A 22,566-nucleotide genomic window follows, 5' to 3' on the forward strand; every position below is an offset into this window, starting at 1 on the left:
TCCAATGGATTTTTCAACACCCAGCCAAGAAAAGTGATCATCCATACTGCATGATGCAATGCTAAGACAGGTAGGCCCTTTGCTTATGCTCCCAAAGTGTTTGTTGCAACCACATAATTGTGTGCACTGTCACAAAGGGTTACAGTAGAAGTTTGAAATAGAAAACAGAAAGTACTGGAAGCCCTCTGCAGGTCAAACAGTATCCACACAGAAAGAAACAGTTAATATTTTTGGTTGAGGATTTTCCACCAGACATGGTTCATTCAGTTGTGTGGTGAGTGTTACTCATGGGGAAGGCAAAGAACAGGTCTGTCAGCTCGAGAGTACGCATCATGAGCAGTAGTATCTGAACTCTGACCTAGTATATTCCTCATGCAACCATTACTATTAAGCAAAGGATCAACACTGGTTTAATGAGGCATTCACTAGCACATGACAGATTTTCAACTTGCAAAATGAATTCTTGTTTCTCTTTCTATAAACACAGTTTGACTTGCTGAGTGGATCCGGCATTTTCTGTTTTCCTTTATTGTAGAATTACACTATCTGAATCTTATTATCAATAAGGATAGAAATTTATATGATTTTCTGACTTTAACTTTCACTATATTTCTGGAGAAATAATAAAATTTGTAGGTTGTCACTGGGATTTGGTTATCTCTGTGTGCTTGTGAATATGATTTCTGGCTTCAGGTCAACTATGGGCAAAGAAACTGCTCCTGATCACCATTTTTATCCTCCCTCAACAGAGTCCTCTATGTTGAGCAGCAGGCCAAAGTTCAAAGTAATTTAATTATCAAAGTACTTATATATCACCATATACAACCCTGAGATTTATTTTCTTGTAGGCATACACAGTTAATCCAAGAAACACCACAGAATTAATGAAAGACTGCACCGAGCAGGAGAGACAAACAATCCTTGTGCAACAGATAACAAACTGTGCAAATAGAAAATAAATAAATAAATAAATAAACAAACAAAAAATAAGTATCAAAAACATGAGATGAAGATTCCTTGAAAATGAGTCCATAAGTTGTGGGAACAGTTCAGTGATGGGGCGAGTCAAATTGAGTAAAGGTATCCACTCTGGTTCAACAGCCTGATGGTTGAGGGGTTATAACTGTTCCTGAACCTGGTGTTGCTTTGTTCCGAGGCTCCTGTATCTTCTTCCTGATGGCAACAACGAGAACAGAACGTGGCACTTGGAAGAAGCACTGGATGTATTAAGGGTTACTGAGTGTACCGTGGATGGGGGATTTCAATGCCTGTTACCAAGAGTGGTTTGTTATCACTGTTACGGATGAAGTTGAAAGACACGTTGCCAGACTAAGGAAATGAAAACACTTTACATTTTCTTCACCAATTTACCAGTGACAGTTTCATCTGTCCTTAACAGTTTTGTTAAAAGTAATTGTGCAGGCAAAGCCTGATCATCATACTAAGGACCTTCTGCATTGTGCTGTGTGGCACTATAATCATGCCAAATGGGAGAGACAAAGAACAGTTCTGGCAGCTGAAAGCCAGTGCTCCAGGTCTGGATGCTGTTCCAGTAAAGATACAACACTGGGATCTAGACAATGATGTGGTAAATTGCCTGAGTATATCATATTCAAAACAACCAGCAAATCCAGCCTGGTGAATGACTGTTCAATCAGTCGGTTATCAATGCATTAGAAGATGTCCTTAACAGTGACATCAAGTAGCACTTACTCGCTAATCACCTACTTACCAAAGCTCAGATTGGATTTACCAGAATGACTCTGGTCCAGACCTCAACACCACATTGAGCAAACATGAGTGAACTTCAGAGGAGAGGTTATAGTGACCAGCCTTGCCTCGAACGGCAGAATTTGATTGAGTGTGGTATCAAAGAGGATGGGTAAAACTAAAGTCAGAAGGCATCAGAGGGAAAATACTACAATGGATAGAATTGTATCTTGCACAAATGAAGACGGCTGTGCTTTTTGGAAGTCCCAGGACATTACGTCAGCAGTGGCTCAGAAGAGTAACCTACACAGAAGCATTTTCACCTGTTTCTGTTTAACCTTTCTTCCAACATAAGGTTAGACTTGATAATTGCTAAATATCCAAAGAAAATGAAGCAGCCCATGGGGATCCTGAGGCAAAATTCGGGCATGATTGATAAATGGCAATTAGCATTGGTGACAATATAAAACAAGAGAAAGTCTAAACACTCACCCATGGCACCAAATGACAATACTGTTATGAAATTTGTGTTCTGAAGCAGCAGTATGGTGCAATACATTAAAAATCACTATGAGTTACAATAATAAATTAAAAAAAATAAATATGTAGTGCAGAACGAGAGCAAGATAGTGAGGTAGAGTTCATGGGTTTATGAACTGTTTGGAGATTAGATTAGATTAGATTAGATTCAACTTTATTGTCATTGTGCCGAGTACAGATACAAAGCCAATGAAATGTAGTTAGGATGTAACCAGAAATGCAAAGATTAATGCTATTTACAAATTAACTGTGAATAAAAATTAAGTGCTACAGCACACAAATATAAAAGTACTGAGACAGTACAATATGGATGCAATACTGCTTAGCGCTGTGAGGTGAGGTTCAGCAGGGTCACAGTCTCAGGGAAGAAGCTCTTCCTGTGCCTGCTGGTGCAGGAGTGGAGGCTCCTGTAGCACCTACCGGATGGGAGGAGAGTAAATCTGATGGCAGAGGGGAAGAAACTGTGATGGAAAACTTTCTCTTCACTCAAGAAAGTGCAGCTCCAATAACACTACTTAACACTACATAAGATAATACCACCCATTTTATTACCATCCCATCTACCACTCTAAACATTCTTTTTCTCCTCCACCAGAATACAGAGGCTAGTGTGTGTATCATCTACACAATGACCTGCAGTTATTTACCTAGGCTCCATCAACTGCACACCCACACCTATCCATCCCTACCCAAACTTAATGCTCAACCTTCACCACCAAGAATGATAAAGCTTCAGGCACGGGGAAACGTGGGTTTCTCCCCAAGTCATACACCTTTCAATCTTGGAAATATATTGCTGGGCCTTCATCATTGTTGTGTCTAAACTCTGAAACTTTCTATCCAAAGGTACTGTGAGGGTACCTTCACCAGAAACTTACACCAGCTTTCAATTAGGAGAGGGCAATAGATGCTGGCCTTGGCAGCAACAATCAGAATTCAAAAGTGAAAGAGAAATGGTTTTGAAGCCAATTACCAAAAATGGAAGCTTTGCCCAGATGCTGCCAGGACTGTAATTTCAACCTTACCTGAGCAAAACTATAACCTGAGAGGTCAGAAAAAAGTGAGCGTGTAGTGGGTCCAGCATCCAGTACTCTTGCATTGGTATACTTGATAGCAGAGTCTTCCTGCTTAACCTGGATGCAGAGCTGCCATGCTTGTGCAGTCTATGTTTAACAAAGTACTGCAATTAGGGCGATTTTGAGAACTCCAGGATCCATCCAGCTAGTGCAATATCCCATATTGCCACACATTACACTCGTTTCACTTTACCAGTTCTGTTTAATTTCTATGTAGTTTTCCTTTTCCTTAGAGGAAGGTGATTTACTAGAACATACAATATAGAACAGTACAACATAGTACAGGTCCTACGATCTATAATGATGTGTTGATGTTTTAACCTAGCCAAGATCAATCTACCCCTTTCCTCCAACATAGCCCTCTATTTTTCTTTCAACCACATGCCTATCCAAGAGTCACTTAAAGTACCCCTAATATTGCTGCCTCTACAACACCCCTGGCAGTGTGTTCCCCCATGCACCTACCATTCTCTGTTTAGAAAACCCACCTCTGACATCATCCCCCTTCATTCCTCCAAACGTCTTAAAGTTAAAAACATCATATTAGCAATTTCTGCCCTGGGAAAAAGGCGATGGCTGTCCACTCTAACTATACCTCTTGTCATTTTTCCCCATTAAAAATCACCTCTCATCCTCTTTCTCTCCAAAAAGAAAAACACTAGCTCGCTCAATCTATCCTCATAAGCCATACTCTCTAATCTAGGGAGCATCCTGGCAAATCTCATCCTTAAGCTTCCACATCCTTTCTACAATGGGGTGTCCAGGACTGAACACAATACTCCAAATGTGGTCTAACCAGAGTTTTATAGAATGTCAACATTACCTCGTGGCTCTTCCCTCAATCCCCTGACTAATATTTGCTTTGTAACTTTGAGAGATCCCTCTGTTCTCCTGCACCGTTAAGAATCCTGCCACTACGTTCGTATTCTGCTTTCATGTTCACCCATCCAAAGTGAAATACTTCACATTTTTCAGATTTAGTTTCATCTGCCACTTCTCAGCCCAGCTTTACATCCAACATTGTCCCTTCATAACCTACAACAAGCTTCTACACTATCCACAATACCACCAACCCCGGTGTTATCTTTAAATTTACTAACCCACCCTCTGCTTCCTTATCCAAGTCATTTATAAAGACATATCTGTCCCAGAACACCACTGGTCTCCAGTCTCCATGTAGACTACACTGCATTTACTTCCACCCTCTGCCTTCTGTGATCAAACCGATCCTGATTCCTGAATCCCATGCCTCCTGACTTCCTGAATGGGCCAACCATGAAAAACCTTGTTTAATGTCTTGCTAAAATCCACACACACCATATCCACTGCTCTACCTTCAAAATATTTTGTCATTTCCTCAAATAATAAGGCATGGCCAGACCCTCACAAAGCCATGTTGACTATCTTTAATCAGACTTTGCTTCTCCAAATGCTCTAAAACCTTTCTCTAAGTATCTTCTGTAATATTTTGCCCAGCACTGCTGTAAGACTCACTGGTCTATAATTCCCAGATTTATTTCTATTAACTTTCATGAACAGAGGAATAACATTTTGCACCTTTCTATTCTTTGGCTAGTGAGGAGACAAAGATCATTGTCAAAGAAACAGCAATCTCTTCTCTTGCTTCCCCTGGTAACCTGCGGTATCCCATCCAGACCTGAGAAACTTACCAATCATAATTTTTCTCAAAAGTTCCAGCACATATTCCAGGATATCAGTCTATGCAATGCTGATGCGCATTTGTCAATATCGTCTCACTGGTGAGTACTGAAGCAAAGTATTCATTAGGGACCTGCCTACCTCATCTGAGTCCAGGCATCTCTTTCTTTATTTAATCCTAATTATTCTGACCCTTATTCTAGTCATCCTCCTGTTCTTCAGGTACATGTAGAATGCCTTGGGGTTTTCACTAATCTGATGCACCAAGGTCTTCTCATGTCCCCTTCTAGCTCTTGTTAGTCCATTCCTAAGTTCTACCCTGGCTACCTTTGAACCCCCTTTCTTCCAGGGCATCTCAGGAAACAGCTCATTAGCCCTTTCTGGCAGTCTCCCAACTCAGCACCGAGAAACCCACCGTTCTCTGGCCTCGTATGTCTAGGGTATACTCACTCCAGTACCGCCAAATCCATGAGATTGGGATGTCTCTTCCACCCAAGCCCCAGTTTGTGTGAATGCTGTATGATTTGCTGACCTGTTGCAGCTCAATGCCAATAAATAACAGACCACACACTGCATATAATTAAAGGAAGTATATTTATGAATATTAACTAAACTAAAGAGTTAGCAAAGAAAAGAAAAAAAATCAAAAAGGACCCATTATAATTAAACAGTCAAATGTGCACAGGTTGGAGCTCAAATCTTCCAAAAGTCATATTCACTGATCCTCAGTAGACTCCCACACCTTGCTCCATTGAATCATGGTCCCCGCTGGATTGAACCCTATGACCGGGTCTCTTCAGCGTCTTCTGTCTTCATCTCCCTCCGAACAAAAGACCAAAAGCTCACTCCGGTGTCAGGCACAAAAAAAGCCTGCTTCTCCAGCCTTCTCTCCTGATTGGATGGCTCACATTCCTCAGCACTCGTTATCTCTAACAAACATTGCTTCTACAGGAAGATCATTACATGAAACACCCTACAACATGAGCAGTGAAACCTTTAGCAGGGTGTTCGACTTGTAACCCTCACAAGCTTTGTTCGATCATTACACCTTCTGTATGGTTCTCTTTTCGTCTTAACTAGATGATCTGCATCTCCTGTCAACCGTGGTTCCTTCACCCCACCATCCTTTCCCTGGCTCTGTGGGATATACATACCCTGAACTCATGCAAACGTTCCCTAAGCAGTTTCTGTATTTCCATTGTGAATTTCCCTGAGTACATCCATTCCCAGTTTATGCTCCCAAGTTCCTGCCTAATCGCAATATAATTCACACAATTAAATACTTTCCTATACTGTCTGTTTCTATCTCTTACCAAAACTATGGAAGGTCAGGGTTTTATGGTCACTACCCACCAAACGACCTGACACCTGACTTGACCTGCCTAGCCCCAGATTTAGTATAACTTCTGCTCTACTTGGCCTGTGTACGTACTGTGTCAGGAATCCTTCCTGGACATACCGAACAAATTCCTAAAAAGCTGATGGGAAAAAATCTTTATTATTATTAGAGATCAAGAAAATGGCACCGATAAATTCTAACAGCATTGCTGCAGCATCAACAAAGTTATTTTCAGATAAACGTTAGACCTAGAACAATACAGCACACTATGGGACTTTTGACCCACAGTGCTTTCACAAGGTCTAATGTCTACCCATTTGATTCAACTAATGCAATATTTTAATCTTAGCAAATGGAACAGCTTTAACCTGAATGTGAATATATCAATAGCAATATGTCTAAAATACTGTTTTCTCTTTTTTGTCATTTATTTTTATTGAATTTTTATGTTTATTGATCTATAAAATACATTTAATGAAATAAGATTTCACAGTGTTGTCAGAACTTAATAGCTTAATAGAGGCAAACACTGGATACATTTGTAGAATGTGATAAGAGTGCATACATCATATACTGAAGCAAATAACAAATTGAAAACAAGTACAATAGTCTTTTCCGTCGTTACCAAAGATGGGATACTTCATGCCCATGGAATTGAGATAATGTGGTCTCTCAATTCTTTTTTATTTCTCTCCTAAAATGTAAATATAAAAATAGAATTAATTACAACATCCCTAAAAATCAAAGGACAGACACTTCAACTAGGTTCAGTCTATGTGCATAGCATAGTTTATTAGATTGGTAATTCCACTTTGTTCTTTCAGTTGCCACTTCTTGTACGCAGTGACCTTTCTTTTAATAATGGTGTGAATTTTCCATTGACTTACAATTCCTGGTCCCCTGCCCCTGAGCTGCACCATTTCTCCTACTGTCACCCCTGGTATAGTCTTCTACTTGGAGCTTGGCTCCCAACACATCAACAGGAGCAGAATCTATACAGACAGCAAGCTCTACTCAGATCAGCTAGGGAAGTTCTGTCACCCACCCTGCCCTTGCCCCCTGTCGGCCCCATCTCCTCTGGCTGTTTGGTGGTCAGGGTCTTCAGTGTTATAAATTGACAATATTCAAAGACTACCGAATGTTTGGGATATTTTTATTGAACACAATATTTAGTAGCACTTGTAACTCATCATAATTAAAGTAATGGAGTATTGTTTCTAACATTTATCTCACCCCATACACAATTGTATTCAAATATAGGTAAAGCAAACATAGAAAATAGAATGACTAATAAATACTAACTGCTAACCTTCTCTTGATATCTGCTTTCCTCACATTCATTTGAAGGTGATTTCTGGGCATATTTTAACCTAGCCCTAAATTTACAGGCTGGATTTCCAGCCTAAGACATGGAAGGCTGTAAATGGTCATGCTGTTTCTTTGGGCTCCGCTGAAAACAGGATGAGGCAGTCACAGTCTCCGGCAACAAGTCAATGGTTGATCCTATCAACGTAGGCTGACACCTGAGCTGAAAACTGGAACTTCCTCAAAGATACCCGGTTAGCTCTAATGACAAGTACTGGCATCCGCGTGAAGGATCTACGGTGAAGTGTTTTGATTATACGGCCCAAAGAACCGTCACTTGATAAAACACTCTGCCTGGGCTCATTAAGTTGAGGAAGTGGTTTGCTATCTCTTGTTGCTTTTCTACCGTCATTTGGATTTTATTCCCAACGTAGTCTAAATAAAAGCATCTGACAAAAATGTCTGTTCCAGAATTGTGTTCCATTATATTCTTACCTGCAAGGAATGTCTTGATTTGACACAATAGCATATAATGTACTTATAGGTGAACACAGAAAAACAGACATCACTTAAATGCATTTCAAAGTTAAAATAAAATTGAATATTTAGACAGAATGATTTATTTCCTTACTTCAGAAAGCCACTGATTATATTTTTCACCCACTTATCTTCAGGGTTTGCACATATACTTAGGCGTCTCTTTGTGTAAATTCTGTGAAGAAATTTTTTGAAAGAACTTTGATCATGCTGCTACATTACAGTTCAGATCGTGTATACTTTAAACATAGTTAAAGAATATAAATGTAACTTCAAAATGTAATCTTCCTATTAAAAAGAGGAAAATTTTGCACTTACATGATAGCATCTATGCTGCAGAGTTCATTTGAATACTGCCAAACATAGCCTCTGATAACTTTCAAAGGTAAAGGTTTTGATGAATATGAAAGACAACAGTCAACTGGAGACTGAGCATCTATATAAAACAAACATCAGGGATATTGGTTAAAAAAGAAACAATTCACCAGTAGCAAAGTAGAAACAGCATGTCAGTTTAACGTTAGCAGGTACTAGCTGAAAAATTCAAAGACAGGTTCAAAGTGTTAGGATGTAATTACCTGCAAATGGCAACCTCTCCATTGTGCTCAGCATCAACAGGCCGATCAGCATTGCCAACGACAGGTTCCCACAGTTACAGACAATTTGTTTCATTCTCTTGATTTTACAAAGCAAGTGACAAAACCCAGGAGATTAGGAGAGTGTAAAGTTGATCTGATTCAAGAGTGCAGTGATCTGCTTTTATATATCCTTTTTTTTTCTGCGTGGACTTGTAAAGCACTTCCTTGTGGTCTTACCTTCCCACAATACAGTCTTAATCATTTTCATCAAATCTACATATGTATTTTCGTGGAACATAAACCATTAAATTTTATCTTAAATGTGGTTGCCTTTACCATTTATGGTCGCTAGGTTCCTATCATCTTAACAACCTTCTTTTGTGGTCATTCCATGTTGTGAAGCAGTCCACGAGTGGTAACTGGGGGCAGGATATGGAAAGAAAATTTTAAAAATAAGATTGACAAGGAAATTAAACCATGATTATGAGTATATCTTTGTGGAAGACAAGCCAAAAACTTGCAAACTTAGCAGAGTAATATTCCACTACTTGACTGATTAAGATGCTGAAAGATATCAGCTTTAATAAAAAAAAGTGCTGAAGAAATCTAATGAATCATTAAATCCCCAAGACATCATAACTGTTGATCCAATTTTTTACAAAGATAGAAAACCTATTTGTTGATAATATCCTAAAATTTCATCAATTCAAGAATGATTTCCACAGACAGGATGACAGCAAGTATAACTCACTTTTTTTTTAAGAATGGAAGAAGGGAGAAAAAAAGGGGAACTATAGACCAAGTGGGAAAATGCTGGGAAATGATAACAGAGAACTTAGAAAATAGGTGGAATCAGCATCAATTTATGGAGGGGAAATGGGGATTTTTGAGGTTGTTATTGCAGAACAAATAGATGTGGTGTATTTAAATTTTCAGAAGGCGTTTGAAAAAATACTACACATGAGATTATAGATTATATACTGCACCAAAACAGTCTTTTGCCCAGTAGTCCATGCCGACCATCAAACAGTCACTATACTAAAGCTATACTATTTATTTATTTATTGAGATACAACATGGAACAGGCCCTTCTGGCCCTTTGATCTGTGCCGCCCAATAAAACCCGATTTAACCTTAGCTTAATCCTAGGACTATTTACAATGATTAACTAACCTACCAACCTATCTTTGGACTGCAGGAGGAAGCTGGAGCGCCCGTTGTTGTGTGGAGAACGTACAAACTCCTTACGGACAGCAGCGGGAATTGAATCTGTCTTGCTGGTTCAGTAAAGTGTTGTGCTAACTACCGTGCTACCGTCCCGCCTTAATCCCCTTGTATTCTCGCCACACTCCTATGTACTCATATGTCATTCTAGCACTTGCCTACCCTCTGGGAACTATTTACAGCGGCTAAGTAACCAACTGATCTGCAAATTTTTGTGACGTGCACTTGCACCATCTCAGGGAGAATATTTAAACTCCATACATTTCAGCACTGAAGGTTAGTATCAAACATGGGTCACTGGAGCTATGGGACAGCAGCTCTAGGATAGTCAAAGGATAAAGAAAGACCTGGCCTAAGTAATTATCCTCCACAGGCAAAGCAACAACATGCAGACCACATCAGTGGATTAAGAATATGGGATTAGAGTAATATACTAATGCATACTGAGGACTGCATAATGGACATACAGCAGAGCATAGGACTAATCATTTTCAGGACAGTGATAACTGAGGTACACTGGAGCCCCATATGTTCAGAATCTATGTCAATGTTTTCAAATGTAATATATCAAATTCTCTGATGACATAAATCTTTGTGGTACAATGTTGAAAGTCTTCAACGGGCAAAAATGTGTCAGGTGGAATACACTAATGGAAAAAACAAGGAACTTGGTTGTAAAAATAGAAAATAGAGTGATACAGCACCTGTAATATTTTATGCAGGTCTGAGCTTCTTAACTAAAGAAAGCTCTATTTGCAATAGAGAGAGTGTAATGATGTTTCTCCAAATTGATTCCTGAGATGGGCAGGGAGGGGCTGTTCTCCTATGAGGAGAGATTACACAGGCTGAGTCTTTGCAGAGGAATGGAAGACAATCTCCCTGAATCATATGGTGCTTGACAACATAGTTGTCGAAACAAGGTTTCTCCAAGCTAAGATAGCTAGAATCTGGAGTCAATGTATAAGAGAATGGCCTTTCAAGACTGCAATGAAAGGACATTTAATCTTACAGTGAGTGATAAACCATTTGAATTCTCTGCTGCTGGGCTGTGAAGACTCAGTTCGTGAGCATATTCTAGATAGAAGTGCAAAACATTTTGGATATTGTGGAAATCAAGGAATATGGTGTTAGCAAAGGCAAATGCCACTAAAGTAAAAATCAGTCACGATCACACTGAATGGTGAAACAAGAAGTTAGCCATTTCCAATAGTTATGTCCTTATGGGAAATAACACCCCATTGATGGAACTCTCCAACTCTCCCTTAACCTAGTCTATGGCCTTCTAACATTTTTAAAAATATAATTTTTATTGAGTTTTCAAAATGAATACATGAAAAGATAATATCTACCCTGCCCCCTCCCCTTAACCCTCCCCCCCCATATATAGTCCTACCTAAAAAAGAAAAGAAGGAAAAAAAAGAACCGCCTGGGTATTGGAAGGCTTCCACATGCTCCATGGGACTCAAAATAAATTTGGTATACTTATTCGTTACTTTCCCCAAGGGACCAAGATCTTTATCGGAGCACTTAAATATGCCATCCTATCTTTTGTAAATAAGGGCGCCAAATATTCAAAAATGTTACTATAGTCTTCTTAGCTACTGCCAATGCAATTTTTATAAATTCTTTCTGATATTTATTCAATTTAAGTTTCGGCTTTATCCCTTCAATATCACCTAATAGAAATAATACAGGGTTATGTGGAAGTTGAGTTCCAGTAATTTGTTCCAATAAGACTCTTAAATTTATCCAAAAAGGTTGAATTTTAAAACAAGACCAAGTAGAATGTAAGAAAGTACCAATTTCTTGATTACACCGAAAGCATTTATCGGATAGATTTGAATTTAATCTATTTATTTTTTGTGGTGTAATATATAATTGGTGTAAAAATTATATTGTACTAATCTAAGTCGAACATTTATTGTATTTGTCATACTGTCAAGACACAGTCTTGACCAATTTGTTTCATCAATATTAATATTCAGATCTGTTTCCCATTTTTGTTTTGACTTATGGATTCTTTGTTTAATTGTCTGTTTTTGAATCAAATTATACATACAAGAAATAAATGTTTTAATTTTCCCTTTTTGAATTAAAGTTTCAATTTCATTAGGCTTTGGCAAAAACATTGTAATTTTCACACCTCCTTCTTCGCACCCACACTCTAGACACCCAGATTGAATGTTAATCAGCATTGTCTGGATTTCAATTAACTGGTTTCCACAGTTCCAGAGAACTGTTGTTCAGGGATGCATTTCAAACTTAATCTACATTCCACATTTAGGTCCATAGATTGATTGGTGAAGTAAATATTTGCTATATTCCCCAACTCCAGAATGCACCTTCGCCATATTAAAAAAAGGGAAATATTAATCCAAGAATTAAAGAATGAGATTCATTTTGCACTAAACAAATCACCTATCATTTTCGTAAAAATCAGTGAGATTTAGTGACTGGGCAAAAACAAAGCTGTCAAAATGAAGTTTAATGTGGGGTAGCGTGAGGTGATACACTTCAGTAACATAATTAAAAGGACAGATTATTATGTAAATGGAGAGAGTGAAAGTGAGTGAAGTACTGAGTGATGTTAGTGTTTTAATTCACGAATCATAAAAAGCTAGCGGGCAGACCCACAAGCAGTTAAGGAACAAAGCAATATGGAGAAATGCACAGATCAGCATTGATTATTTAATGTTGAGTGATATGTGAAAGGACTGGCCTAATCCTGCTCCTATTTCCTTGTGTTGTCACATTATCTTCAAATGAATAGGCCATGTCCGATTTCCCAACTGTGCTTTGTGCTGAGATGAGGGACTAGATGTGAAATGAATCCTGCCTATCAGGTCAGTATCTTACAGAACAGGGCTGGAATCATTGCAGAGTCCAGGGATGGAGTGGGAGGACACGTGTGCTAGCATGGGATCTCCAGTTCATCCTGTGCTGCTGCACTGTTGCAGAATTCTGGAACACACTGATATACATTTTACATCAGGCTGCTGGTTTGCCAGCTGGCCATTTACCTTTCACTTATGAGTGAAAAAAGGTTTTTGTGTCCAAAGATATATTAGAGAAAAACAAAATGTTAAATGTAGAAGGGAATTGTATTGCACATCACAGCTTAGTATCTTTAATATACGTGGAAACTGAGCCTGCATGTGTTTATCAAGTCAATGAATCAGTTGAACATGCACTACACTATGTTCTGAATTTTTATTTCTTTACAATAAAGCAACACAAACAGAATTTTTTGCAATATTGTATTATTTCTTAATGCACGCATTACTAAATGACAATAAACGAGGACTGAGTGTCTTCATAATCTAATATTGTGAAGCAGATTGGATGCTTGTCTTCTCAGAGTCTATCAAATAGAACTTAATGTTTTCTTCATGTGAATAGCTATTGTTTAGAAGCAGTGTAGTTTGTATGGGAGGGACTTCCCCAAATTCTCCACCCTCTGGCGAAAAAGAGATGAGGAGGTATTCCTTAAGCCAGAGGGTGGTGAATCTGGGGAATTCACTATGTAAATTTAAAGTGGAGATGAACAGGTTCTTGATTAATTAGGGCCTGAAAGGTTATGGGCAGAAGGCAGTGAATGTGGTGAGAGGGATCATAAGTCAGTCATGATGGAAGAGTGGACCACACTCAGTGGGCCTAATGGCCTAATTCTGCTCCTTAGTATTATGGACTTGATTAAAATGAGGAAATACAGTTTCACCTACAATCCTTGTTTTCTGAGGGATGACTACTCTAATGAAGAATTTCTTAGCACAAGAATAAAAATGCATCTGAAAGGAACACATTCAAGAATATTTATCAATGGCTCAAAATGGAATTGTAAAGCTAGCAAACCAACCATTTTCCTGTAAGTAAAAAATGAAATGCAGATCAATTGGTTCAGCTGACGTTTCTTTGGTCCTTGTTGGAACTTGAAACCAAATGTCTTGAGAACCTTTTCTCAGTCTGCTCTCACTCTGGGTCTATTTAAACAAATGCTACAATAGAGAGTTTAGCTTTATTAGTCAAACATTTGTCGAAACATCAAAACATACAGTGAAATGCATTATTTTCTATTGACAACCAACAGTCTGAGGATTGTGCTAAGGGGAGCCTTCAAGTTTTGCCGGACGTCCGGTGCCAACGTAGCATGTCCACAACATATTAACCCTAACCATACGTCTTTGGAATACTCGAGCAATTTGATTACTAAGACTGAGATACCTGCCCAGGCAGCATCTCTACAGACAAAGACACCAGGTGAGTGAGAACACAAGGACAAAGGCAGCAGGAGAATGGGAATGTCACGCTGCATCTGCAAAGCAAACAGCATTGTGAAGAACCCCACGCACCCCTCATATAAACTCTTCTCCCTCCTGCCATATGGCAAAAGGTACCGAAGCATTCGGGCTCTCACAACCAGACTATGTAACAGTTTCTTCCCCCAAGCCATCAGACTCCTCAATACCCAGAGCCTGGACTGACACCAACCTACTGCTCTCTACTGTGCCTATTGTCTTGTTTATTATTTATTGTAATGCCTGCACTGTTTTGTGCACTTTATGCAGTCCTGGATAGGTCTGTAGTCTAGTATAGTGTAGTTTTTGTGTTGTTCTACGTAGTTCTGTGTAGTTTTTGTATTGTTCATGCAGTACCATAGTGCTGAAAAACATAGTCTCATTTTTACTGTGTACAGTACCAGCAGTTATAGTCGAAATGACAATAAAAAGTGACTTGACTTACAACTGCCCCCAAGATGTGGGCCAGGCCATCTTGTCTCCAGATCTAAATATTGGGCTTTCCTATACACTAACACATGACCAGATGATTCAGGAAGGTACTTTACAACACTTGTCACAAGGAACTTGGGATTTGTGGCAAACACTTGACTTGAAAGGGACACTACATTTCATAAATGAACAAAAAAAAAATCATCTTTAACAGGGCTCAAAAAATCACAGTTTGGTATCTAAGTAAGGCTAGGTCATCTTTTGCCAGGGAAGGTCAGATAAGCCATGTTAATCGGGATGCACATAAGGGAATGGGAAACCTTCAGAAAGTTAAGTCTACTGAGTCAATTAAGTTGGTGGCATTAGAGTACCATATTTAAGATGATGGCCTGAAAGAGATATACCAAGACTATTGGAATGAGGCCAGGAAAGATTAGATATGACTGCATTTCCCGATCAAAAGAATTGTTTAGAATGCTAGTTCTTTGTGATCGTTCATTAATATGTTTAAAAATTATGATAGTAATGGACAGTGATCATTTAGCAACTCATGTCAAAAAAATAAGGATAAAAGCAGGTAGCTAACCAGGAGCCTATCATACTAATCTTACCTTAATGCCTATTTTAAGAGTACAAAGGACTGGAAGAAAATGGCAATTGCTAATCACAGCAGCTAGAATCATTGTTTATTGTGCTGCTCATCAATCCAGTCATGAAAGGAACATTTCTCCTGGTGTGGGCTGTATATTTATTTTTACTATTATACTTAAACAATTATAGGAGCCCTCTGTTACTGATGAATTGATAAAGCCACTCCATTTTCAATCCTTTGGATACATGTTCTTTGAAAAAATATCTTGCATACAGTATTGATACAAAAGGAAACCTCAAATTATTTAGGTGTCTGAAACTACAGGGCATAAATTTAGGGTGTAGGATTAAGAGATTTAGAAGGGATTTGAGGATGATTTTTTTACACACGGAGTGATCAGAATCTGAAATGCGCTACCCGAGTGGATGGTGGAGCAGGTACTCTCACAACATTTAAAAATTAGACAAGTGAGCAGTTAAATCACCATGGTAAAAAAAAGATGTGAATGAAATGCTGAATAGTGTATTTAGCATAGATAAATGGTTGACATGCATATAATGGTCCAACGAGCCTGTTCCTGTGACTCTGACATTTTTCCTCACACTTTACCAAATAGATTGATATATGGTATGTTAGCAAATAATGCTCAACAAAGTTATTTAATCTTAACCATTTGTTTTTAATGACAGTGGTTCGAGAAACAATGTCACATGGATATTGGGCAAACTTCTTGCTCTTCATTGAATGGCATCTGGGTATCTTTTATTTGAAATTCTAAATTCTCTACAAGAGCTACTAAAATTAAATGAGGACCTAAAAAGATATCGGCCCAACTTCATGTATCACATCCTTTATTTCCAGTTCTTTTGTTTGTCCTGAAACACTTCGATATGCATTAAATACTTGAAAATAAAGGAGCTACCTGGAGCTGTGATTTTTGTGGTAGCAACAATATTGGGGAATAAACAAATAAATAAAATTATTACTATTAAATTATTATGCAAGTCAATAAGGAAATACACTGTTCCTGGAGAATCTTAATATTGTATGACAGTTGTTTTAATAATATTGCTAAGATATTCAATTAAAAACATGTAGATTGAATGTACTACTGAATGCTGGGTGTAAGACATAACCATATGGGCAGGAGAAAACCCGAACTCTCATTTATTGGGAGGGACATTCATTGTATATACTGGCATTACTAGAAACAAAGGAAAACTAGTTTTTCCACAACTTAGAAATCAGAGTCAGTGTTAATAGATTTCATTTTATTGCAATAAGTCACTAATGGAATGGTCACAAATACCTCAGTCTTAATTATATTTATTGATATTTATTACATCTTTGGTGCCTCTTTTTAAAGTAATGCCTTGCAGAATTACAAAAGTGAAATTTATTTAGGTCTCTGAGCTGCTTGCAGAGGAGTCTTGCTAAACATGTTGTGTTAATGACCACAAGGCACAGGATGTATAAATAAGATATAAATCTAAACCCATCTGAGGTAATGTAATGGTATATCTTATATATTCAATGTGGTTGTTTTGTCTGTTAGAACAGTTTCCAAGGTCAGCAGATCCATCAGATTGTCTTTCCATTGCATTGCATTAGGTCTTATATGATCACTTCTAGGCAATTTCAAATCTCCATGATATTACATAAAACATTAATGCTACCTTTTATTCATACATATTGATTAAGTGATTTTCAAATCTTGCCAAAATCTTGCTCTTATTCATTTTCACTTGAAGACCTGCTTTCCAATCCTTGAAGAATAAGCTATCAGTGTGGCTTAGTTGGCAATGTTTCTTCAGAGTCAGAAAACTGTTACGGTGATAAGCACCAAAATCTAAACCAATGTTCAATGTAGTTAATACTAGAATACACACAATTAAGGTAACAGATACGCTGCTATTCAAACTTAAAAAGTAGCACCTTAGACATGAAAGAAAAGGAGGTGGGGTGGCATTGCTGGTTAGAGAGGAGATTAACGCAATAGAAAGGAAGGACATTAGCCAGGAGGCTGTGGAATCGATATGGGTAGAGCTGCATAACACTAAGGGGCAGATAACACTGGTACAGGCCACCAAACAGTAGTAGTGAGGTTGGGGATGGCATTAAACAGGAAATTAGAAATGCGTGCAATAAAGGAACAGCAGTTATAATGGGTGACTTCAATCTACATATAGATTGGGTGAACCAAATTGGTAAGGGTGCTGAGGAAGAGGATTTCTTGGAATGTATGCGGGATGGTTTTCTGAAACAACAGGTTGAGGAACCAACTAGAGAGTGGGCCATTCTAGACTGGGTAATGAACAATGAGGAAGGGTTAGTTAGCAATTTTGTTGTGCAAGGCCCCTTGGGTAAGAGTGACCATAATATGGTGGAATTCTTCAGTAAGATGGAGAGTGACATAGTGAATTCAGAAACAAAGGTACTGAACTTAAAGAAGGATAACTTTGAAGGTATGAGACGTGAATTAGCTAAGATAGACTGGCAAATGATACTTAAAGGGTTGACGGTGGATATGCAATGGCAAGCATTTAATGATCGCATGGATGAACTACAACAATTGTTCATCCCAGTTTGGCAAAAGGAATAAACCAGGGAAGGTAGTGCACCCATGGCTGACAAGGGAAATTAGGGATAGTATCAATTCCAAAGAAGAATCATACAAATTAGCCAGAAAAAGTGGCACTCTTGAGGAATAGGAGAAATTCAGAGTCCAGCAGAGGAGGACAAAGGGCTTAATTAGGAAAGGGAAAAAAGATTATGAGAGAAAGCTGGCAGGGAACATAAAAACTGACTGTAAAAGCTTTTATAGATATGTGAAAAGAAAAAGATTGGTTAAGACAAATGTAGGTCCCTTACAGTCAGAAAAAGGTGAATTGATTATGGGGAACAAGGACATGGCAGACCAATTGAATAACTACTTTGGTTCTGTCTTCACTAAGGAGGATATAAATAATCTTCCGGAAACAGTAGGGGACCCAGGGTCTATTATGATGGAGGAACTGAGGGAAATACATGTTAATAGGGAAGTGGTGATAGGTAAATTGAAGGGATTAAAGGCAGATAAATCCCCAGGGCCAGATGGTCTGCATCCCAGAGTGCTTACGGAAGTAGCCTAAGAAATAGTGGATGCATTAGTGATAATTTTACAAAACTCGTTAGATTCTGGATTAGTTCCTGAGGATTGGAGGGTGGCTAATGTAAACCCACTTTTTAAAAATGGAGTGAGAGAGAAACCGGGGAACTATAGACCAGTTAGCCTGACATCGGTGGTGGGGAAAATGCTAGAGTCAGAGATCAAGGATGTGATAACAGCACATTTGGAAAGCAGTGAAATCATCGGACAAAGTCAGCATGGATTTGTGAAAGGAAAATCATGTCTGACGAAACTCATAGAATTTTTTGAGGATGTAACTAGTAGAGTGGATAGGGGAGAACCAGTGGATGTGGTATATTTGAATTTTCAAAAGGCTTTTGACAAGGTCCCACACAGGAGATTAGTGTGCAAACTTAAAGCACACAGTATTGGGGGTATGGTATTGATGTGGATAGAGAATTGTTTGGCAGACAGGAAGCAAAGACTGGGAATAAACAGGACCTTTTCAGAATGGCAGGCAGTGACTAGTGGGGTTCCGCAAGGCTCAGTGCTGGGACCCCAGTTGTTTACAATATATATTAATGACTTACACAAGGGAATTAAATGCAGCATCTCCAAGTTTGTGGATGACACGAAGCTGGGCAGCAGTGTCATCTGTGAGGAGGATGCTAAGAGGATGCAGGGTAACTTGGATAGGTTAGGTGAGTAGGCAAATTCATGGCAGATGCGAGTTAATGTGGATAAATGTGAGGTTATCCACTTTGGTGGCAAGAACAGGAAAACAGATTATTATCTGAATGGAGGCAGATTAGGAAAAGGGGAGGTGCAACGAGACTTGGGTGTCATTGTACACCAGTCATTAAAAGTGGGCATGCAGGTACAGCAGGCAGTGAAAAAGGCGAATGGTATGCTGGCATTCATGGCAAGAGGATTCGACTATAGGAGCAGGGAGGTACTACTGCAGTTGTACAAGGCCTTGGAGAGACCTTACCTGGAGTATTGTGTGCAGTTTTGGTCCCCTATTCTGAGGAAAGACATTCTCGCCATAGAGGGAGTATAAAGGAGGTTCACCAGATTGATTCTTGGGATGGCAGGGCTTTCATATGATGAAAGACTGGATTGACTAGGCTTGTACTCGCAGGAATTTAGAAGATTAATGGGGGATCTTATTGAAACGTATAAAATTCTAAAGGGATTGGACAGGCTAGATGCAGAAAGATTTTTCCCGATGTTGGGGAAGTCCAGAATGAGTGGTCACAGTTTGAGGATAAAGGGGAAGCGTTTTAGGACCGAGGTGAGGAAAAACTTCTTCACACAGAGAGTGGTGAATCTGTGGTATTGTCTGCCACAGGAAACAGTTGAGGCCAGTTCATTGGCTATTTTTAAGATGGAGTTAGTTATGGCCCTTGTGGCTAAAGGGATCAGGGGGTATGGAGAGAAGGCAGGTACATGGTTCTGAGTTAGATGATCAGCCATGATCATACTGAATGGCGGTGCAGTCTCGAAGGGCTGAATGGCCTACTCCTGCACCTATTTTCTATGTTTTCTATGTTTATTTTGCTACTCTTGTACTGCCAGAGCAGCACAAAAGAAAGTAACACCTCTAAGCACTCTACTTCACAGTAACATTGCAAATCATCTATCAAAGGTAGGTAATTCACAACTTAATATTTTCTCTTACTTAAATTTGTGTTGGGTACGTGGCCAAGTGGTTTAGGTGTTAATCTAGTAATCTGAAGGTTGCTAGTTCGAGCCTCAGCTGTGGCAGCGTGTTTGTGTCCTTGAGCAAGGCACTTAACCATACATTGCTCTAGTGTCTGTGCGAATAGTGGCGCCCCACACAGACTTCCAATCTGCATCTTGTAAGGCATGAAAATGCCTGACGCAGGCCTCTCATGGTCTGAATTGACATTCCCTCCCTCCATCCCTCCCTCCCCTTATTTAAGTGTCATTGATTTCTAGGCTCAGCTCAGCATTGCCATTCTATTCCTGAGCTAAAATGGTGTGACTGCATCTTTGTTGGAAGGTGCTGTCTTCCAAATTAGCTTTTATGCTGCTGTCCTAGATAGTCTTATAGGGATTTGAAAGATTCTATGATATTGTTTCAATGTGGAGCAGAGACAATACTGCTTGGGTTCTTTTCATTTTTTACCTTTTAACATTCTGCAAAACAGACCACCTGGTCTTTAAAGGTTCAAAGTCCATTTTATTATCAAAGTATGCATGCAGAATACAACTCTCAGATTTGTCTTCTCTAGATAGCCATGAAATACAGAAAAATCATGGAAGTTGTTGAAAGAAAAGAGACCAAAGCACCCCCCCAAACAAAAACTCACAACCCCAACCCCCCCAACCCCTCCTTTGCACAAAAAAACTAACAGATTGCCCACCAAGAGAAAAAAAACATCACCAATAACATCAAGTCTTACACACAAAAAACTAACAAATCTCCCGCACAGAAAAACACCAACAAGAACATCAGACCCCAAATCCCTGACCCCTCTCTCGCACCACCCACCCGGAAAACAGCAACAAGGACATCAAACCCCCAAACCCCAAACCCCAAACCCGTGAGTCAGGAACAAGAACAAAAACACAGAAGGAGGCCAATATGAACTACAATCCACAGCAATAATCACATAAATCTCAGAATTTCCTCAGAAAGAAAACAGGCCTTTTGGCCCAACTGTCCCGTGCTGACCAAGATTCCCATCTACACTGGTCATGTTTGCTAACATTTGGCCCATATCCAACTAAGTCTTTCCTATCCATGTACCAGTCCAAGTGTCTTTTAAATGTTGTTAATGCATGGTACCTGTCTCAACCATGTCCTCTGGCAGTTCATTCCTCATACAGACCTCACTCTGGGTGAAAAAATTGCCTCTTTGGTTCCTATCAGTAAAATTATTCTATAAAGGAAAATATACATTTAACTTTAATAATTACATTTCTAGCAAGTAGTTTAAGATATCAAACTAATGCATCATAAATATTTAAACAAAACAGAAAACACTGGAAATACTCAATAGGTTAGGCAGCTTCTGTGGAAAGAGAAAGAGTGAATTTTTCAGATCTGTGAGTCTTCATCAGAAATGCATCATATTGTTTTATTTTCAAAATAAATATCTACTGGCACTTTTAGATACAAACAAACTAAAACTTCAAATGTTTGCTTGAAAGAATGGAGTCACTGATATTAGACCAGCCAACTCTAGTGTGGAGTGGAGAATCAGATGCTAAGTGCATCCAGTCTCACCCCTCAGCTTGTCAATACACTTTTGCTGGTGTCCTCTGCAGTAGCATGGGAATTTGGACATGGCAACATTTTTACTCTCGGAATTTGGAATTTGGCTGAATGCGTATAGATGTTTAGGACGTAGTGATATAATGACTGGCAGCTTAAACTCCCTTATGGACGCATCATCCAACGGTTAGCTCATTTCAGCCCAATCACATTTTGATGTCATGCACAAAGCTGATAATAACGGGCAATGGAATTGGGGTCACCTCAATTTCAACACTGCTGCAGTAAGAAGGCGTGCACTTGTCAAAGATGTGAAAAACCACACAGCACAGTCAGTCAGCAGGTAATTCAGTTTCAAAAGTCATATGGCGGTATAGACTCAGAAAAAGACACCTCCAAATATCCTCTCCAGTAATTTCCCTGGGAATTCCCCAATGTCTACCTTTCACTTCTGTGGGAGTTTGGTAGAAACCACGAAGGAATGGTATCTAGTTTAAACCCTCTCAATTTCAAATTCTCATTAAGGTACTCTCAGAAGAATTTTTTTCAATTTCATTTAATAAAGTTTCCATGACGTTTCAGGCTTTTGCTATACAGACGCTGAAAAGCAATTTTTGAGGTCACACATTAATTCATCGGTAAGGAAGCTCTTTGTAGCTTCTCAACTGGACAGAGTTTGAAAAAAATAACCAATGATACAGCTTTTCATTGCCTTTAGGTTTTGAGATCAAAATGACACTCATGATTTTGCTTGTAATTAAATACTGATGAAGGCTTTTAAAAACCAAATTTGACTCAGGACTAAACTGAGGATCTTTGACTGTATCTTGTTACATGTAACGATAATAAACTAATAGTGCTATTTCAAATTGCTCAGAGAAACTCAAATATCCACGATCATCTGGATGGTGTCAAAATTGAATTAA

At 38.9% G+C, this 22,566-nt stretch overlaps 1 protein-coding gene across 1 annotated transcript; it reads right to left on the reverse strand.

Moving 5' to 3' along the window:
* Positions 1 to 5,574: 5,574 nt before the first annotated feature.
* Positions 5,575 to 8,903, reverse strand: LOC134344841 (C-C motif chemokine 20-like). Its single transcript, XM_063044952.1, has 4 exons — positions 8,745 to 8,903; positions 8,485 to 8,602; positions 8,261 to 8,341; positions 5,575 to 7,018 (listed from the first exon to the last, which is right to left on the reverse strand). The coding sequence occupies exons 1-4, from the start codon at positions 8,836 to 8,838 to the stop codon at positions 6,997 to 6,999; spliced, it is 315 nt and encodes a 104-aa protein (XP_062901022.1). The 5' UTR covers positions 8,839 to 8,903; the 3' UTR covers positions 5,575 to 6,996.
* Between the last annotated feature and the right edge of the window lie 13,663 nt (positions 8,904 to 22,566).

The sequence above is a fragment of the Mobula hypostoma genome, chromosome 4 (genome assembly GCF_963921235.1).
Source record: "Mobula hypostoma chromosome 4, sMobHyp1.1, whole genome shotgun sequence".
NCBI lineage: Eukaryota > Metazoa > Chordata > Chondrichthyes > Myliobatiformes > Myliobatidae > Mobula > Mobula hypostoma.